Source organism: Carlito syrichta, unplaced genomic scaffold (assembly GCF_000164805.1).
Source record: "Carlito syrichta isolate Samal-C Ts95f unplaced genomic scaffold, Tarsius_syrichta-2.0.1 Scaffold288927, whole genome shotgun sequence".
Classification (NCBI taxonomy): Eukaryota; Metazoa; Chordata; class Mammalia; order Primates; family Tarsiidae; genus Carlito; species Carlito syrichta.
In genome coordinates this window covers 73330-95003 of record NW_007233023.1, presented here as the reverse complement: position 1 = coordinate 95003, position 21674 = coordinate 73330, and the positions used below count along the sequence as shown (strand labels likewise).

Here is a 21674-nt window from a genome sequence, read left to right as displayed (position 1 = left end):
ACAGTAAACTGTGCTTAGTGAATAAATGTGAAGTGATTTACAAGAAGAGACTGTACAGTTTGCCACAGTGCTAATTTCTTTGCCTGAAGCAAAGGGCAGTTGGAAAATATTATCAATCTATTATAGTAACATTTTAGTACTAGTGTGGACAAGGACCTTCAAAGTTTATTACCATTTGAAGGGAGTTAGCAACATGTTGTCAGTCTCTGTTGGGTGCAAGGCATTGTATTAGACAAGTAAGGAGTGAAAAGATAGACTCAATATAGCAAAGTCACATATCAATGCTTAAATAACTTAAAGTCTGGGGATGGGGTGGCACCCCTTATCAACAAAGGTGCCTGAACGATGCATATTTGTATACTTAACCCTTAACTGTACCCCCACAATTAAAAAAATATGTTTAAAAAAATAAATAACTTAAAGTCTTATAAAGAAATGAGAAAAGTACACTTTAAGTATGAAAAGTCTATAAACCTACAGATTAAGGGCCTCTGGACCCAAAAAAGAACCCCATAGTTTATAGCAAAACTATCTTAGAATTCTTAGCGAATGTTTTTCTCATGAATCTTTAGTAAATGTCTATAAAGGGTGGAGGGGGAAAATACAAGCAGGAACAGGCCTTTAGAACAAGTTTATCTGTGACTCTGGATTTGCCTTATAATTGCTATGGTGTGAAATGTAGTCCAAGGCTGATTTCAGACCTCACTGAAGATATTTAATTGTTCTCAAATTATATGTCATAGGAATCTGTGGTAGAGATTCCAAGGTGAGACTCACTGAGAAACTGTGACATTTCTTTCTGCAATATGTTTTTGCTAGAGTGATAAATTTTGATGTAGTTGTGGTTTTTATATCACCATGCGTCTCATTCTTAGCAACAAGATTTTACTCCCCATTTATCTTCAATTCTAAATCCTCCTCCTTCTCAGAATGGATTCTGTGATTATGGTCATAGAGAAATCTGTTATTGGTTGTTCTCGCTATAAAGGCCACAGAACAAGTTTTCACCTGTAATATGATGCTTTTTTACTCACTGGCCACCTCCTCTCAATACATCTTAAATTCTGCTGCCTATTAATCTCCCTTTGTCTCTTTCGATCACTTCAGAGTCTGCAGTGGCTCTCTCTCTCTCTCTCCCTCTCTCTCTCTCTCTTTTAACTCTGTATTCTTTTTAAAAATTATTTTAAAGACATGGGGTACAATCGGGGTTATGTATACAAATGTTCATTATGCAGATATCCTTGTTGATAAGGTGTGCCCCCTTCCCTGGCAGTTTCCCTCAATTGCCAATCCCGCCTCCCCCTTACCCCCTGCAGTTTCCCACTACTGCTAATCCTTTCTTATAGTATTATGATTAATCAAAGCCACATATCCAGAGTCTTCGCTTGAGAGGTCAAGGTCCTTTGGGCTTTGCTACTTGCACCTGCCAAGTTAGCCTTCCTCTTCCCCTTTCTAGCCTCTGCTTAGAGTTTATTTGTTCCCAAATCTGAATCTGAGCATTGGTTCCCTTTTTTGGTCAGACTTTTGTGTGCATTTATTTCCCTTTTGCTTAGAAAAAAAAAATGTTCTCTTCTGAATTTTAAGTAAGACTAATACTCCTGGGTTTTAGTTTCTTGTTTACGACATCCTTTCCACTTTGTATCATTATATTTGTCTTCTACTTCGTTCCAAATGCACCTGCTCCTTTCTCCCTGGCTTGTTGTGTTTTTCTGATTTGTAGGGAGAACCCCCAATCAAATTATATTCACATAGGTGAATTGATTCAGATTTACTGGCTGGAATTTAGTGCATTGTTGTTTTGAAGTTATTAAAGAAAAATACTTTTTTTCAGTTAGGCGAAAGGAAAAGTAAATGTATTGTTATTATAGTGATACTTTAAAGCTGTGAAATAATTACTGTGTCTTCCAAAGTTCCTAATGTACTGTTGCAGCATAAAATTTTCTCAAGGAATAACTCTGGCGAGCCAGAGGGTTTATTTAACTTAAAGTACCAAATTACAAATGCCAAAATAGAGAAAATGCTATTCAAGTCTTTAACAGGTGTACTACTGTTGTAAATACTTTTTCTTTTTCTTGGCTGTATGGTGTAACTATACACTGTTTCACATAATTATATAGCAAATTCCACAATTCATTTTTATACAACAAATAATTAAGACAGTTTAGAAGAAAGGTTTTAGACAAAGAGATTTAATTTCACTTTTAAATTGCCTTTTAAAGTGACTTAGTGACTATAGAAAACCTCTTCAAATTCTTCATGTATGTACAAAATCAGAATTTATTGCTAACTCCAGATTTTTTATTAAGATACATTTTAAAAATCTGTGAAGGACTTTAATTATTAGAAGAAAGTCTTTAAAATTATTTAAGAGATTTTATAATGTTTCTTATAACTGCATGCGTTTTCTTACTTTTTTTTGCATTATATCACAATTATATATGCATTTTTGCCTTTCTTTCCAAATCTTTAGTACAATAAAAGGTATAGCTTTATATGTAAGTGTATGAATCATTGATTGCCCATCTTTACTTTTATAGTACTCTGTTTCTGTTCCACTGAATCATCATCTCTATGGAGAGAACTTCTCTGAAAAGCCCGTGTAAATTAGATCCAATATGTTATTCTAAATTATAGGGACCATGCTGTATCTCCCCCTATTTCATATTGTTTACTACAGTAATGTACAGTGGACTGCACATTACTTGAAAGAAAAGGGCTTGTATCCTTTGCCTACCTTTGGACACTCAGCAAGTGAATGGTGACGACCTTTAATAGGTTCTTATTAACTATTAATTGAATAAATAAATGTTCCATTGATGGAATCTTGAAACAATATCTGATGTGCTTATTCTAAATTACACAGCTATGAGAGACATCATAAATTTGAAGTTATCTGAAGTTCTCTTCCATTTTAACTTTCTTTTAAAGAATATTCTACCTTATAGTGGCAAGTCTGGCACCAGTGCTACCTCTCTTATCCTTAAATACATAGCTGGCATTTCGTGAATCATGACACTTTCTCCTGCCAAGTTCAGATGTGGTCTCAGGATTCACCCCAACATGTCCTGTAAGCACCCACGCCCCATTGTCAGGATAGCTGAAACTTTATTGCCATCCTTGTTGTAAGAAAGGGAAATGACTAAAGAGACTGGAAATAGTTGCCTTCAGCATGCTTTCCTTTTAATGATAAAAACACTTAAAATTCTATCAAGTGATGAAGCAAACACATTTTAAGAATAAAGGATACAGAGCCTATGAAACTACAGAGTAAAGACCTCTGGATCCAATAGAAACCCCGATAGGAACTCTCATTGTGTTTGAAGGGATAAAAATCTGTAGATATTCCTCCTTAGGTCATTGCTACAATGCATTACCACAAGGGTGGTGCCATAACAATATTTTTCCAAAGTCAACTTCTTCTATTTCATATTGTTTACTACAGTTATTTCTGTCTAATTAGTACCAAGTTGATGGACATCAAGGGAAAAAGATAGAGGAACACTCAGGAGTAAAGGATGGAGAAAGGTAGCTGATTAGTTGGTTTATATTTTAAGGGAAATTTTTTTAAACTATCCTTTTAAATTATTTTTCTTCCAAAATAAGTCCAGACTAATGAGAATAACTTAGACCAATTTATATTACACACCTGATCTCTCAGGCATGATATAATGACTAAATAATGATAAACTATAACCCCTGGCAGGAACTTTGAGCTGTGACTTAGAGCAGTTTACTGACTCACAAGTAGACAGAAGCAGTTAATGAGACAGCTGAACCTCAAAATCTCTGTGTGCTATTTCCTAGTGTAATGTCCTTCATAGTGTTTGGTTCACATTCATAGTGATCCTCGTGTTTGGTTCACATTGGTTGTTGAAAGAAGCTATGCAGAGGGAAAGATAAAGCCTGGTATGCAATTTACATTTTCAGAGCTGGGCTCTTATCTTGTAATGTCAGAAAATGCAAATAAGCAGGTGTAATAAAATTATATTTCATTGTTTTTGAGTAATAACTTTGTTTATGAAGATTTAGTTTCTCTGTTATGATTAAGTAGGACCTAGTTACTTTAAAAGAAGAAAACACTGTGACCTTTTTCACAGTACAAAGTGATTTTTTTGTATCGAATTTACTGGATTAACCACACATGAATTACTCCATTTGTTACATATTTTGTGTGTTTCACTCAGTTGTTCAAATGGATCTCACTTGTTCTATAAGGTCACTGGAGTAAGATACTGGAGTACAGATAAGGTGAATAATTGTTTTTAAGTGAGAATGTGACTACAGTTGGCTTTACTTGGTAACTGAAGGCCTTGTTCAACAGAGTGTTAGGGCCAGTTGAATAAATCCATCCATTTCTCTGCATCCATACTGCCATCTAGCCAGTCCAAACCACCATCATTTTTCACCTGGACGTCTAGAATAGTCTAACTCATTCTCTTTTATTTGTTTTGGTTTTCTCCTAACCCATCATCTTCACTACAGCCAACGTAGTCTGCTAAAACCTAATTCTGATTATGTTATCCTGTGGCTTAAAATTTTTAAAGGACTTGCTTGTGCCCATGGTATTAAATTTGGTTTACAGGCACTTGTATAATATGGTTTAAAGTTTCTCTTTACTTCTCCAATTTCACCTATCACTATATATCTTCTCACTTGTCTAATTTGTCTCTCTGCCTGTAGTCTTAACAAGCAGCTCCATATATATATATATATCTCAGTTCACCTGGTATAGATATTGATGCGATTTTTCTGAAACACAAAACTAATTTTATCATGTTCTAGCTAAATGTTGTCCCATGAATCCCCATACCTATTGTAATAAAGCCCCACTATTGAGTAATTCCTTTAGGTTCACTTACTATAGTGCTGTTGCCTTGGTGCATATTGTTACTTTGGTCTGAGATATCATCCTCCACTTGGTAGTTTTCCAGTGTCCAGTTTATCCTTCAAGATCAACTGAATTATCTCCTGTCTGAGATGGATCCTTATTCTATATTCCCTTAGAGCCTATGCATACCTATGAAATTCATTCATTTGTTCATTCCTTCATTTAAGAAGAATGTGCCAGAAACCTGAAAGGCAAATTGAACAAAATATTTTGACCTACAAAAATGACACTTTCATGCTGTCAGATGTAATCACTACAAATCCTTGCCCTCCTGTAACATACATTCTTGGAAAAAAGGAAGCAAGAGGCAAAATGAATAAGTAAAACGTATCTTTGTGAAATAGTGATGTTTCAGGAAATAATTAGTTAGAGAAGAGGAGCAGAGAATCCTGGGGTAGCAGGGAAGGCTTCTCAGAAAGTGAGAGATTTGGACATAATCTCTAAAGTATCTAAAGAAGATGAAGGAATAAACCATGGAGCTATCTAGGGGAAAATGCAAAAACCTTGATGAGGAGTCTCTCTGGTATATTTGAGGAATGGCAGAGAAACTAGTACATGAATTAGTTGCACTTTGTGTGGAAAAAAGTACTAGAAAGTGAAGCCAGAGAACTAAAAGGGACTAGATTTGTACAGAGATTTTTTTTTTTTTTTTGAGTTGGAGCCTCACTCTGTTACTCAGACTGGAGTGCAGTGGCATGCTGCCGGCCACCACAGCCTCAACCTGCTGGGCTCTGGCGATTCTTCTGCCTCAGCCTTCGAGCAGCTGGAACTACAGGTGCGCGCTACCACGCCTGGCTAATTTTTTTTTGTCTTTTTATTGTAGAGACAAGGTCTTGCCAAGTTGCCCAGGTGTGTCTTGAACCTGCAATCTCAGGCAATCCACTCGCCTCGGCCTCTCAAAGTGCTGGGATTACAGACTGAGCCACCGAACCCTGCCTGTACAGAGATTTTACAGCCCTTGTTTTTACTCTGAATGAGATGAGAAGCCACCAGAGGAGGAAAAGCAGAATAATGACATGATTTGATGCCCATTTTAACAGGAAAATCTTTGTTGCTGTGTAGATAACAGACTGAAGGGAGCAAGCTATGAGGCATCAATAGGAAAGTAAAACAATTATCCAGGCAAGAAATGGGAGAGGCTTGATCTAGGGTGGTAGTAATGGGGCTGTGAGATGTGGTGGATTCTGGATATATCTTTTAAGGCAGAGCCAATAAGATTTGCTGACCAACTGAAAGAGGGAAAACAAGGATGATGCTTAAGTGTTAGACTTGGACAATTTGATGGAAGAATAGAATTGCCATTGACCAAGATGGGAAAGAATTAGTTGTGTGTGTGTGTGTGTGTGTGTGTGTATGTTTATTTATTGTGTGTGTATGTTGTGTGTGTGTGTGTGTGTGTGTGTGTGTGTGTTTGATATCAGGAGTTTGGTCGTAAAAATGCTAAGATTGAGATACCTATTAGTTTCCAGGTGGAGATATCAAGTGGGCAGTTGAATTAATGAATCTGAAAGTCCGAACGAATTGGATAAATTTTGGGCATATAAATGATATCTTATGACCATGAAACTTGATGTTATCACTAAGGGATTGAGTATAGAAAAAAAAAAAAAAAAGTATATGAACTGAGACCTGGGGCCCTCTAATATCAAAAAGTGGTTGGGATGAAAGGAAGGAGAAGTCAGCCAGGACCAAGAGACTGAGGAGTGGCCCATGAGATAGAAGGAAAAGTAAGAGAAACCAAGTGAAGAAAGTATTTTAAGAATAGTTAAATGATCAATTGTGCAAATGCTGCTAACAGCTGAAGCATGTTGAAGACTGAGAAGTGACTGTTAGATTTGGCATCCTGAGGCCATTAGTGACCTTGATGAGAACAGTTTTGGTAGGCTAGTGGGGATAAGAGCCTTTTTGCAATGAGTTCAAGGGAGACTAGAAATGGAGTATAAATAGGCAAACACCCTACCTCCACCTATTGTCCCAGGTTGTAAGTGTTCCCTTTCTCAAAAGTGTTCTTATTTAACTTATTTAACTTACATGTTCATTCTAACTACACAGAAAACTCTTTGAAGAAGCTTGGCTGAAAATCATAACTAAAGAAATTTTGGTCAAGACAGATTTTTTTAAAACAAAGGAAAACAGCATAGAATATTTGTTTTTGGATGAGAATGATCCAGTATGAAAGTATAAATTGGTGATGTGGAAGATAAAGGGATTTGAAAAGGCTAGAGAATAGAATATGAAGGGCTTAGCCTTGAATAGGAGCTCATCAGTAGGGATGGCAGAGCATACTGTTGTATTTCTCACATTGTATTTTTTTTTTGTTAGTTCATTTATTTGTTTTCCATATATTATGAACCTCCAAAATGCAGTAAGTATAAATATCTTGTTTATTTTGTAGTAGAAATTTTATTGTTCTGTTTCTATTCCTTAGTACAATGTCTGGCATACAGCAGGTATGCAGCAAAGGTTTGAATGAACAAATGAAGACACTGTGCTAAGCATGTGTATGTTTTATCATTTCACTCAAATTGGATCATTTCCATGAAAACTTGACAACCAGATTGATTTAATAGTGTTTTTCTTGTCTGAGTCCATAGATAGCATGACTAACTGGTAGAATTGATTGATAGGAATGGCTGTATTTCTATCAAAATCAATGATGCATCCTAAGAGCAGAATCAGTGACCCTTGCTGCATCATTTTGTAGTAGTCCTGGGTGTGGTTTTAACATGAATTTACTAGTTACTTCACATAGAACTTTCCGAAAGCTATTGATTCTTCCTCAGTATCCATTTAACATTTCTATTTTACCATTCATATGCCATGTATCATTGTCTATTGTCACTATCTAACTTACCTAGTAAATGAGACACTTTTTGAGAATAGTGATTGCATCTTTATTCCTTTTGTTCCAATAATGCTTTGTATCCACTTTGGTTAGAGAACATTGTCTTCTTCATTGATAAATTAAAAATGCTTAGTCTAGGCCCTGCTATAAGGCAAGGACCAAATGAATATTTGTTTGAATGCATGAATGCAAAATAAATGTTTACTGTTTCTGGAGGAACCAGTTGTTATACAAACTAGATTTCTTTCTAATTTGGTGTGCTCATTCTCTAGCTCCAGCTGTTTTTCTTCTAACAGCCCCTCCTGACACCTCCAAGAGACCTGTGTCACTCATATGCTTCAAAAAATAGAAGAGCCTGGGAATTTTTTTTTTTTTTTTTTTTGAGTTGGAGCCTCACTCTGTTGCCCAGACTGGAGTGCAATGTCTGCTCCCGGTCACTGCTGCCTTGACCTGCTGGGCTCCGGTGATCCTTCCACCTCAGTCTTCCAAGTAGCTGGAACTACAGGCGCGCGCTACCACGCCTGGCTAACTTTTTGATTTATTGCAGAGATGAGGTCTCGCCAAGTTGCCCAGGCGGATCTCGAACGCACAGGCTCAGGCAATCCGCTCACCTCAGCCTTCCAAAGCGCGGGGTTACAGGCTGAGCCACCGAGCCTATTGTGCCTGGGATTTTATATCCTCTCTTTGGTAACCAGTAACCAATGACTGAGGAGCAAGAGTATGGGAGTCTAGTTTTCTTGTCTCAAGGCAGAATAAACTCGCCAGTGTAATTCACACTCTAGAGTTTGTTGATCAGGCTGAGTCTGGGACTTCACCTCAGATTGCACCCTTGCTAGGCTTATTATTCTCCCTTATCCTGCTTTCCCAACATCCTTTCAAGCTTCTCCTGAGAGCAATTCTTTATCAAATCACTTATACACTTACCCTTTTCTTAGAATCTGCTTCTTGAGAACTTTAGTTAAGACAATGCGTATTTATAAACAGTTGATGTCAGGGACAGGGACAGCCTTTCTAAGTGCTTCAAGTTCTGCTGTTGTGGGTGGTCTCTCCTGGTAGTTTTTCTATTCCTGCCAGCCCAAAATGTTGGAGGCTGTAAACTCAATTTGGTGTTTGATTTGGTTGATGGTAAGGAAGTAACTTCGCAATTTAGTAAATAAGTGTTGTACCATCTAGTAAAAACCTTATTGAAATATAGGTTTTTCTAACATAAAGTCAGAATGTATTTTCCTTGATTTTCTATTATTTTTGGTGATGCACATCTCTGTTTTCTCTCCTTAGGCATGGATAATAGAGTTGATTGTATAATCATTTTTATGTCATGATTGAGTCCAACTTTCTCTTGTTTTCCTATTGAATAGTTATCTGCCTCCATATACAGTATAAACCATTTATTTTTCTAGTGATTTGAAAAGAACACAAACTCCTTTATCTGTAAAATGGGATTGGAAGTAATGTGTTTTAGAATGGAAAAGCACTTTAGCAACCAGCTGGTGGCCAACACTTCCATTTTATAAATGAGAACATTTGAGACCCAAAGAGGTTAAGTAATTTGTTCAATATCACCCAGCTTGGTTAGTGGCAGAGTAGGACCAAAATCCAACTCCCAAGCCACTGTGCTCTCTATTGCTCCACAAAATACATATTTCTTATTCACAGAATTTTTATGAGGATTAGGGACCACATCTGTGAAAAATAGATTTAGCTTTTGGAAAGAAAGATGCTGGATAGCTTTATGAAAGCTTTATGAAAACTAATCTCATTTTAACCTTTTCTGTACATTGTTAGTTTTGTTCAGTTTTATGTTACTGGCTTTAGGCTTTTTTTGTTTTGACCAAGGACTAGATAATATATGATTCTTGCTTTAAAAATCAATATTAGGTATCTGGATTGTGTTGGAAATAAGAATTACTTCTGCTGGTTTTGAAGCCAGGAGCGGTTGCAAACAGCCTTCTAGAATGGTGATTACTTATGTACATGAAAAGTTTTCCATTTCTATTTTGCATATTGGGAATAAGGACAGTTGATTCCAAAGAAAAGAGGGAAGCATAAATTATTTATATATATGTATTCTCAATCTGTTAATACTTCCAAAGCTTAGTACGACGTGTCTTTAACAAACCATGAATTTTCTCTCCTGCCAAGTCACTATATCCTGCCTACTTTCAGCATAGTCAGGGACCCATTATACTAATCCACCATACCTTCCTATCTCTAGCAAGCACATGCAAGTGATAACTTTGAATATTTATTTTGATGCAAGGCATATACATCTTCTCTATGTCATCTTGTAATGCAAGGAAATTGTGACTTGCTTAACTTGGTTACTTCAATTGTTTAAGTTTGGTTCTTTCAGCCACAGTGTACTTTCATATACTACATGAACAAGAATCCTGTTTAATTTTTGTCTTATTCAAAGAGCTTTGTGTATATTTGTATTTGTAGGGAATATAAAACTCAAATGCCAAAAGACTAAAGTAACTTTTATATATATTTTTAATTAGGTACGATTATATGCAAGACCCGATGCTATCAGAAGAGGATCCGGGGACTATGCTCTTCATATAACAAAGAGATTAATAGAATTTTATGAAGACTACTTTAAAGTGCCCTATTCCTTGCCAAAACTAGGTAAGAATTTTCTTGCTTATCTTATGGGAAGAGATCCTTGAAGGTGAAATTTCTTTTTCACATGTTTATTTGAAATATTCAGAAGCATGGAAAATTTGAAGTTTATATTTTTAGAGAAGATAAGCATGGGAAATAATTGTTTTTCAAAAGGTAAAATAAAATTTAGTATTTTTGGAGTTTTGCCAATAAGTGCTTGTGGAAATTAAAAAGGTATTGCGTTAGTTTAGGACTCTAAAAGGTAACCCAAATACCTATAATTTGCTGAATATGTACTATGAAGGGGTACTTGACAACATCATATTGAATCACCACAACTACCATGTGGGTAGGATATTTTTCATATGAGAGATTTGAGGTGTTGGAAGCTTTCCATTTATACAGACAGTCGGTAAGAAGAAGGAGCTGGGATTTTAAATCAGGTCTTGATGATTCCAAAAATTATTCAGTATTCCTGGAGAAGGCATTCATTGTTTGTTTCTTTTTCCAAATTTTCAGATGTCAGACTTCAGTGTATGTTTCCTTTAGATTATTTTTTTCCAACCGTATTTCTAGTACACAGTTATTGTAAATATAATAAAAAGAAGAGAGAAGGTAATTTAGCAATAATGGAGATTGTATTCTCTGTGGATGTTCTTACATTTCTTCCTTTTATAAGAGACTGTGTATAATAATTGTTGGTTTAATGAATAAGTGAATTGATTTGGTATCCTAATTTGAATGAGGCTACTGTGAACTATGACTTCCCAGTAATTTAGAAAAGATACATACATGAATTAGAAATGTTGAAGTTATTTTTCCTCTCAGAAAAATGTGTTTTGAAATATTACATCACAACTGTTCTTTGTTCCCTTCTTATCCTTCCTCATCCCTTATACTTCCCACGAGCATTTTTGATCAGGTTCCACATAAAAGGTATTTCTCATTGACAAGAATAAAGTGCCTACTTGATCAAAAGTGTTAGTGTTTGAACCGCAGGTTCTCTTCCCTGGAGAACTGGGTCTGTTTCATTACAGTACCTGCCTGCTGTGTAGGTTTATTGGCCTTACAATAAGTAGTTAGTTCAGAAAGTTGACAGAATAGTTGATATTATTATCAACAAATGTGACATACAATTTTTATGAGTGATATTACAAAGTTCTAAGGTCTTTTAAAAATATGTACTCTTAGATTCCATAGGCAAATTTTTATTTCAGATAGAATCAATGTTTTATTTTGTTCTGTTTTCCTTTTCTCTTTTCCCATGTATCAACTTTTCTGTTAGAATATGCTACTCTGAAATCTTCCTGGTAGTCACTCAAGGCAGAAAGGAATACCTGACCTCCTTTGCATGGGAGATGACTGTTATCTACTCCAGATATAACTAGTTGGGAACTTCCCAGCTTGACCCTGATGTAAAATTCACAAGTGCTTATGCTGCAAGTTCAGCAAGAGAAATAAAATGTGGATCTTTCTCTGTCCCCTTCAGACCAGGAATTAGCGGAGGAACTCAATTTATAACTTCAGGGGGTTCCGTGTAACTGTCAGCTTGCAGCAGGAAGCATTTCTGTTCCTCTGTTTCACTAACAATTGAACCATGCAGGCTTTCTTCTGTAGAAAAGGGCTTTGTTCACCATTACTGTTACTTGATAAGCTACCTTATGGTGTAAATAATTGAATGATTTGACTTATCCCAGCATATTGCTTTTTACACATTTAGGGGCGTTACCACAGCCCATGGTGCTTCATAAAATTTCTCTTAAGGTTCCGTTTGTTTTATATATCTATAGATACATAGATCTATATTGTAATGGAATTATTAATATGCTTTCTAACTACCCCCTAGATAAATATCCATAAGCAAAGACACGTCTTGACAAATTCCTACATTCCATTGTATATTATAAATTATACTTTAAATAAATTCTGTGGAAACCAACTTTTTTAATGATCATGTAGATGTATCCTAGATATAAACTGAGGCTTCTGTGACCCCTCAGATCTATCTAAAGATGTTTTCAAAACCAATTCTACCCCTTCTGCCTTCCCTCATTAGTTCTATAAGCATTTATTGAGTGTTTTACCATAGGCATTTTTCTGTGTGAAACAGTAGTCAATAAAATAGACAAAATTCCTCTCCCTCCTGGGGCTTTGCATTCTACTGGGTGGAATCAGACATTAAAGCAATTATTAACATTTATATCATATTAGATAGAAATACATGCCATTAAAAATAAGGCTAGAACAGGGGAATAGGGAGTGTGTGTGAGATGGGTCATGGAAAAGGGCCTGAGTTTTTAAAATGGTTAATCATGGAAGACTTCATTGGGAAGATGGCTTTTGAGTGAAGAAATCCAAGAAGTAAACAAATACACCCTGTAGATAGATATCATGGGGCGAGGACTATAGGCAGAGGGAACAAACAAAGTGCTTGAACTTTGAGGTAAGAGTACTCCTACTGTGTTTGAGGAACAGCAAAAAGACCAAAGTGGTAAGTGTGACTGGACCAGAGTGAGTAGAGGGGTAAGAAGTAGGAGATAGGGTCAAGGAGTAAGGGCAGGTGGCTGGTTGAGAGACTGTGGTAAAGATTAGCTTTTTTCTTTTTCTTTATCTTTTTTTTTTTTTTTTTTGGCGAGCTGGAAATCTATTGGTCAGTTTTAAGCAGAGGCATTATATAATCTGGCTTATATTGTAAAGGGTCATTCTGTGGCTGAGTTGAGAATACACTGTAGGGTACTGTGGGGTACTGTTTCTCAATTGGGGGCAAGTTTGTCCCTCAGGAACATTTGGCAATGTCTGGAGGCATTTTTGTTAGATAGGGTGAGTAGGTTACATGCTACTGGCATTTGGTTGGTAGAGGTTAGGGATACTGCTAATCATCCTACAGTTCATAGGATAGCTCTTCACAACAAGTAAATATTTAGTCCAAAATGTAATTATGGCCAAGATTGAGAGACTTTGATGTAGGAAGAAAGGGCAGAGGCATGAAGACCAGTCAAAAGGGTAGGGCAAAATTTAGGTGAAATATGTTGGTTACTTGGATGAGGATGTTAATAATGATGTGGTCAGAAGGGCGTCCAATGCTGGATATATGTTGAAAGTTAATACAATAGAATTTACTGATGAACAAAGTATAAGATGTGAGAGAAAGAGAAGCATCAAGAGTGACTCCTTGGGTTTGACCTGAGAACTCGAAAGATGGAATTGCCACTTACTGAGACAGAATGATTGTGGAGGAAGATCATTTTAGAGACTGACATGTCTAGTAAACATTTAGGTGGCACTTTGAGATCTGTAAGACATTCAAGTAGACAGCTGAATTTATAAATATAGAATTTGAGCAAGTAATCTGGCTAAAGATATATACTTGCAAGTGTGTTATGATATATAAAGCTATGAAACTGGATGGAATTACCAAGACAGTAAGAACATATAGAAAAGAGAAAAGGAACAAAGAGGGATGATCCAGTGTTCAGAGGTGAGAGAAATTAAGAGCCAGTAAAGGCTACTGAAAAGGAGCATCTGGTTAAGCCACTGAGGAAACCAGATGTTCATGGTATCTGGAGCATCTGATGAAGAAAGCATTTCAATGAGTAAATAATTCATGGTAAGTCAAGTCAGATGAGGACTGAGAATTAACTATTCACTGAGGCTAACAGCATTAAGCTCACTAGTGACCTTGACAAGAACATTTCTAGAGCAAAGACCTGATGGGTGTGTTTATGAACAAATGGGCGTGGGGTTCGAGAAGAGGTGGAGACAGTGACTAGAGGCAGTGACTGGGGAACACAGATTGACAATTTCTGAAAATTCCCAGTGGAGAGGGTTCTGAGAATTCTGGGAGAGGAAGATGAGGTCATAGTATAGAAAGTTAAACTACTTGGAATTAAAAATAAAAAGAACTTGGGAACAAAAAGGAGAAGAAAGAAGGTATTGAAGAGTGTATGACAGAACAGCAAAATGACTGTAAGAAAAGAAGACCCCAATACTAAATTTTAAGATTTGGAATTACTTTTTATTTGTTGGTTTGTTTGTTTTGCAATGGAGAGGGTTGTGTTCCAATAATACCAGGAGTAGAGCTATTTCTACGGAAGTGATAGCATTCTTATCTCACAGGTTGTCCCTGTCCCAAACTATGTCAAGGGAGATGTGGAAAAATTGCCTCTTTTAAAAATTATTATTTGCATTGGAATATGAAAAATTGAAATAAATAAATAAATAAAAAACAAAAGTTTGCCAGTTAACCTGACTTATCTAAGGTGTTGGAGGGAATGTTTGTATATGTGAATGTCAAGGTGTTGCATTGCAAAACAAACAAACACACAAACTAAATAAAAAGCAATCCCAAATCTTAAAATTTAGTATTTGGGACTTCTTTTCTTGCAGTCATTTTGCTGTTCTGTAATATACTCTGCAATACCTTCTTTCTTCTCCTTTTGTTCCCAAGTTCTTTTTTATTTTCAATGCCGAATAGTTTAACTTTTTATACCTGGCCTCATCTCATACTAGTTCATCTCTAAGAAGTTGAATTTCCACTCTGAGTAGTTTATCTGGGTAGTTCCCTAAGAAAAAACTGATGCTTGCTGTTAATATAATAATTTATTCTGCTTGTTACACACAAAAATATTATTTTGTCATTATTAAACCAAAATAAGCAACCAGTGCACACCATGCAAAGATTTGTTTTTAAATCTCTAAATTAGGTAGTTAAAACTATTTGTATGAGGTTTGCAGAGATTTTCAATTTTTGATATTAAATTGTAATGAGACATATATAGTCTCTGATACAGTGTAGTAATCCTTTCTGTATCTATGTGCCTTATTTTCATGAAAACTATCAGAGGCTCAGAGTGTGAATTTAAAAGAAGACTGTTGTTGACGTTTGCAGAATTAAGTCATCTTTACTCTTATCCCCAAAACATATTGAGGACAGTAACAGCAATGACAACTGTGTTTATGTTTACTAAATGTGAGCCACTTTTAAGGATATTGAATATTCTAACCCATTTAATTCTTATCTCAGCCTTTGGAGGCAGTATCTGTTATTTTCTCATTTTCCAGATGAGGAAATGTAGGCACTCAGTGACTGGGTAATGTATTTTGATCATACAGTAGGAATTAGTGGCTTTAGAATTCAACTCAGATGGTTTGACTCCAGAGTCTTAGGATTCTGTTGAAACAGATTCGAGAAATTTTTGGAATTCAGAGATTAAAATATAAGTTGCCATAATAAACTAGAAAATTTGATTGTTGAAGGAATAACATAATAACTATTTTTGTTACTTTTTTATTGATAGTAAAAGTATTACATGACCCCTGTTGAAAATTTGTAAACTTAACCAATATACACAAGTGTGTGCCTTATAACTCATAATTTTATCAACCTGAATATATGAGTATTGCAAATGTGTTTTCATTATAGATGCTTTATATGTTAATTAGGCGACAGATAAAGTGACTCAGGTTTGTATTGGAATATTTTGTTATTCATGCTATTTAGATTTCAATTAATAATGGTAGATAATTTTCAGTTTCCTTTTGCTACTACTCTGTAATTTGTAAATCAGTGTTTTGTAAAGGAGTTTGCTTGATTGCTTTTCTTAAAGACACAGTGCTATCATGAAGTATCTGTTACCTATCTGGAACAGTGCTGTGATGGTAGAAGTAGCACAAGTATTTTGTACTAAGAATTTATGCTCTTGAGGAGATTGTGATTTTGTTAAAGAGTGAATACAATATTTACAGTAATGAATTGGTTAGAGACTCATGCAATACAGAATATAATCAAGCACCAAAATTTTGCAGGGTAAATCATGTTAAGAGAGTGGGATCATTGTACAATGCAGTAGGCATAAAATACACACAAAGAGGAGACATTTGTGTGTGTGTGTGTGTGTGTGTGTGTGTGTGTGTGTGTGTGTGTGTGTGTGTGTGACTTGAAGCCTGAGAAAAGAGACAAGAATGTAATTGGAGGTGGAGAAGAAGGAGGACATGAGGTCATCTTGAAAACTGTGTAGTAGGGATACCCATGGATACCTTGGGATCTATGCATCAAGTTGATGAAGTCAACATTTTTCTATAATGGAATAGATATAATTTAAATTGCCCTATTAAAGCTAATAAGTAGGAAAGGTTAGCTTGATTGATTTTTGTTTAAGATATAATAGACATATCAGTTTTTTATTGTGGTGCTAGTGATGATGGTGAAGAAAAAGACAATGATGGTGATAATTTTCAACTTGCAAGTAGTAAAACTTTCCATAAAATATTTGTATGGTTAATTTTTATAAAATATTTGTATTGATGGCTAAACACTTCATCTTTTGTGATTAGGTGTTTTTTCTTTAATTAGTGGATATGTTTGTGATGGCATTTATATAATACTATCCCCAAGCTTAATTATACATCTCATAGTTGAATTATTTGAGACTTTTCTTAATGATTTTAAGTATGACTTTTCTTGTCTTTGATTAGGTAAATACCGAATACTTATGTGTATATTTTGTTAATAGCCTCAAGTAATAATGCCCTTTAAAATAAAATCTCTGGGGGCTCTTTACACAGTTTGGTCTAGTTCAATATAATGTGAATTCATTCTCAAAATGCTTTCTTCAACCAAAGCTTCTCTAAATACTTGATCTTACTACACTAGATCTATTTAATTTTATGATTTCCCAGTGGAAACTAGTTTAAGGATCTCTTTGTGGTTTACCATTTTTAGGGCCTTTCTAAAGAATTAGATGCGGTAGTACTTTGCCTCCTACTTTAGCAAATATCATAGGTAAGTGTTTTTCCATACGACTATCCTTTCTCATCTTTAAAATCAAATAAATATTCTTTCCTTCTTGTATTAAGGCAATTCAAATTTGAAAAACCCTTCATATGACAATTTTCTCATAAACCAAAAGAGCAGTTATCATTTCTTTCAATGGGAATTACTTTTATATTGTTCTAACCCCTTCTCTGGCAGTCATTTGTGCTAAAAAAAACCCCACCAAATCCTATTAAAATGGGCACTGTTATTTCAATATTTAACAGTTATTTTAACACAATTTAACAGGACATTTTATCCCTTCATTAATTATTCTATAATATGACCATTTCACTGTTCTTGTTAAGCTATTTTGCAGCTATTACATGCTGTATACTTCCAAGAGTATACTAACAAACAAAACATATATATGATACTAATGTTGATGATAGTTACCCACTAATGCAAAAAAAGGGAAATAAACAGAACAGTAAAGATGAAAGAAATCAATGAAAACAATGCATTTTAGTGGGAATAATGCATTAGATTATTACTGCTATAAACTAGCAAACCACAAGTGCACAGAGAGAAGAATTTAATGCAATACAAACCAACTATAAGATTGAGTTAATTCCACTAGCATTTATTGAGTAGTTACTATGTGCATTGTATTCATCAATGATAGTAAGAGGCCTCTTTGACTAGAAGCTTAAAATCTAGTTGAAGAAAAGTTTTTTAAAATTAATTTTTCAGCTTGACAATATTATTACACATCCAATTTGCTTACTGTTCTCTTTTCTCTAGTTTTAAGAGTTTCAGACCTTCAAACTTGAATTTACTCCTAAGCATATTTTCACCAATTCAATCAAGATTTTAATGTAATCAGGGCGTACATATGAAGAGGCTTCCAAGGCATTGTTTTATATATGTCAACAATTTTTTGGCCATTACAGCTTTGCCATTAAGTTAGGAAATAACCATAATCAACATTTTCATTTACTAAATTACATAAATCTTTGCCTTATATTCTGTTATTTTCTCTGTTACTCTGGATTCATTGGCGTTGCTCAGGTAATGGATACCTCCTTTTGTGCACCTCATCTCATTCTCTCTCACCTGCTCAAAGACATCGCTTCAGCAGTTTTCCTTGTAGCTCCTGAATCTTCAATTTTCTCTCTTTATTGAATTTTTCCCTGAAAGCATTAGGAATATGGTGCTATTTTTCTCAACTTAACCACACATATACATACTCACTCCAGCTACCAACATATTTTTCTCCTTCCTTTTACAGCTAAACTGCTTAAAAGCGTTGTCCATCTGCACCAACTCCAATTTCTCTCTTTCCCTCGTCTCTTGAATGCGTTCTACATCAGGCTTTCTTTCCTCCCCAATACTATACTAAAATTTCTCAAGTTCAATACTGCCTCCACACTGCTAAATCCAATGGTCAATTCTCATTTTTTATGTTGAGCTAGCAAAAGCATCTGACAGTTGTTCTCTTTGAAATACGATTTTCATTTGTCTTTCAGAGTCACACATTTTTTTCTTTTTTTCCTTCCTTCTTCCTCCTCTTCCTTCCTTCCTTCCTTCCTTCCCTTTCTTCCTTTCTCCTTGCCTTTCTCTAGCTACTTGTATTAAGTGCCCCAGGACTCACATTTTAGACCTCTTCACGTTGCGATTTACATTGATATTGGCCTCCCTTGATGACCTCATCCACCCTCATGACCTTATAAACCATTTTCTGATGCTGATTATTTCTAAACTTCAACTCCAAACTTCTACATTCTACTGATATCTGCACTTGGATACCTAATGAACATGTTAAATTAGCATGTTCAAAACTAAGCTCTAGAGCTTAAACCACCATTGTTTAGGTAAACAAACAAACAAACAACCCTTGGACTTAGACTCTTTTTCTCTCATGTCACACATCCAATATTTTGATGGATCTTTTTGGCTGCACATTCTAAATATATCAAGAATCTGATCACTTCTCACCATTACTGTCACTGCTACTCTCATTCAAATTACCATGCTCTTTTTCTTGGTCAAGAATTCAATGTAAATGCAATTTGAATTTAAGTGATATGAGAACATAAGATAGTGGGATTTACAGGGTTTTTGCTAATGATGTTAGGTTTATCTGATGATTCTGTTCTGTTCAAGCATCCCCATGACTTTCCATTACTCACAGAGTAGAATCCACAATTCTTTCTTTGGCTTGCAAGACCCTACATGATTCAGTCCCTTGCTCCACTCTGATCTCATCTTTTTCTCTCCTACTCACTCTGTTTCAGCTGCACTGCCTTCCTTTCCGTTTCTTCAATACAACACACATGCTCCAACCCAAGGCCTTTGTACTTGTTTTTCCCTCAGCCTAATACGTTTTTTTTATTCAGATATTTGAATGACTGGAATAGTACCTTGTTCATGCTGGTCTTCTTTGACCCCTCTGTTTTAATTGCATCCTTGCTGATTACTTCACATAGCTCTTCCCTGATTTACTTTTCTCCATAGTATTTTTTATTATCTCACCTAATTTATGTTTTATTTATGTATTGTTTAATTTTTCACTGTTTCCTACTTCCTTTTCCCGAGTGCAGTCTCTATTAGAACAAGTATTTTTGTCTGTTTATTCACCACTGTATTCATTCTACTGAGAGCTGTACCTGACCCAGCGTAGACACTCAATAAGTTCTTGTTGAATGAATAAGCAAACTCTAATCTCTCCCTGTTTTAACTCTCCTCATCACACAAAGGAAAGAAAAAGAAGACAAAGCCTGAGCTGCTTGGTAAATTAAATAAAATATGATTTCTTTGTAACAGAATAAACAAAGAAATAATGGTGATGTACCCTATAAACTGTCAAGGAAGTTTCTTTTGGTAAATACAAGTGGAAAATGATGAAAAATGAATTAGCTATAGTTACAGCTATTTTCTCATTAAGGATCCATGGAAAGGAAGTTGCTGGTAAAAAATGGATGAGATGGTACCTGGAAGAAGTAATGAGCTTTTGGTTAAGTTTCATAACTATCCTATGATGAGGCTGTTAAGTAGTTTTGCTTTGTACCTAGAATGCTTTGCAATCTGAAAATGAAATAATTGTCTGGTTGTCTTTCAAATCTCCTCTTCTTTGTTGTTTTTGAAGTTAGAACAAAATTTATTCATGAATTTGGATTTGGATTTATTCAAACATTTGTTGTCTATTATATACTTGACTTTGTTCTACTAGGAACTGGAAAATCAGCAGTTAAAAGAAACAGCAATCCCTGTCCTCATTGGGTTTATACTTTAATTTATGGTGGCAGAGAGGCATATATGTATATATATTTGTATATGTGTATATGTGTGAGTATGTATATATATTGTAGTTAGAAGGTGATAACTGCTATGAAGAAAATAAAGGAGAGAAAAAAATGTCAACAATTTGGTGGTAGGGAGGGACTTGCAGTTTTAAGCATGTGGGTGGTCAGAGATGCCTTGCTGAAATGGCATTTGACACTTCAGTGAAATCTGAAAAAGTGAGGAAACCCTAAGGAGGAGAGAGGGTATCTGGTGTGTTGGAGAAATAGCTAGGAGAGTAGTGTGCTTGGAATATAGTAAGTGAGACTGAGATGAGGGTGCATTGAAACCTTTGAAGTAACTACAAGATGAAAAGGATTTTGTTGAGGGACCATGGAAAGACATACATTTTTTATTTTGGGCAGAGGTGTTGTCCCAGTCACCTTGTGCTGTCATTAGAAAATAACATAAACTGTGTAGCTTAAACAATAGAAGTTTATTTCTTCACAGTTCTAGAGGCTGAAAGTTCAAGATCAGAATGCCAGTGTGGTCAGGTTCTGGTGAGGGCTCTCTTCCTGGCTTGTAGATGGCGGCCTTCTTATAAGTGTTCTCACATGGTAAAGAAAGAGCAAATTCTTTGGTGTCTTTTCTTATCAGAATCCCAATACTATCATGAAGGTCCCATTATCATGACCTCATCTAAACCCTATTACATACCAAAGTCCCATCTCCAAATACTATGATATTGGGGGTTAATTCTTCAATGTGGGAATTTTGATGGGTCATAATTTAGTCCACAGCAGGCATGACCTGCTGTGACTTACATTTTTAAGGGGTAACGTTGGTGCTTCATGTAGAACATTCTGTTGGGGAATGCGGGCAAAGGCCAAAACAGAGAGAAGCTAAGGCATTAATCCAAGAAATAATGGCATTAGATCAGAGTGGCAGTAGTGGAGATGGTAAGAAGTGAGAAGATTCTGGATATATTTTGAAAGGAGAATCCACAAGATTTGCTGCATTACAGTAAGATTTCAAATGAAGACTTGATGTCAGTTTCTCTCAACTACAGTTTTAAAAATAGTGACAAGCTTAAAAAACTATGAGTTTTCTTTTTTCACCAACATGGTTTACTTTCCTGTGTAGTTACAGTAAAAGGGACTAATATTTTTATACTTGCTTCTCTCTTTCTTTTTTTTTTTTTGAGTTGGAGTCTCATTCTGTCGCCTAGACTGGAGTGCAGTGGCCGCTCCCGGCCACCGCAGCCTCGACCTGCTGGCTTCCAGCGATCCTTTCGCCTCATCCTT

At 35.6% G+C, this 21674-nt stretch overlaps 1 protein-coding gene across 1 annotated transcript in view; it reads left to right on the top strand.

Annotated features, from left to right (window-relative positions):
* The window catches only part of LOC103256107 (thyrotropin-releasing hormone-degrading ectoenzyme-like), a gene marked incomplete at its 3' end in the record, with an annotated part of 118747 nt that extends 108386 nt beyond the window's left edge, over nucleotides 1-10361 (top strand). The window contains exon 3 of the mRNA XM_008054002.2: nucleotides 10235-10361. Coding sequence (XP_008052193.2) covers nucleotides 10235-10361 — 127 coding nt within the window. The remainder of the gene's footprint in view (nucleotides 1-10234) is intronic.
* Nucleotides 10362-21674: the final 11313 nt, after the last annotated feature.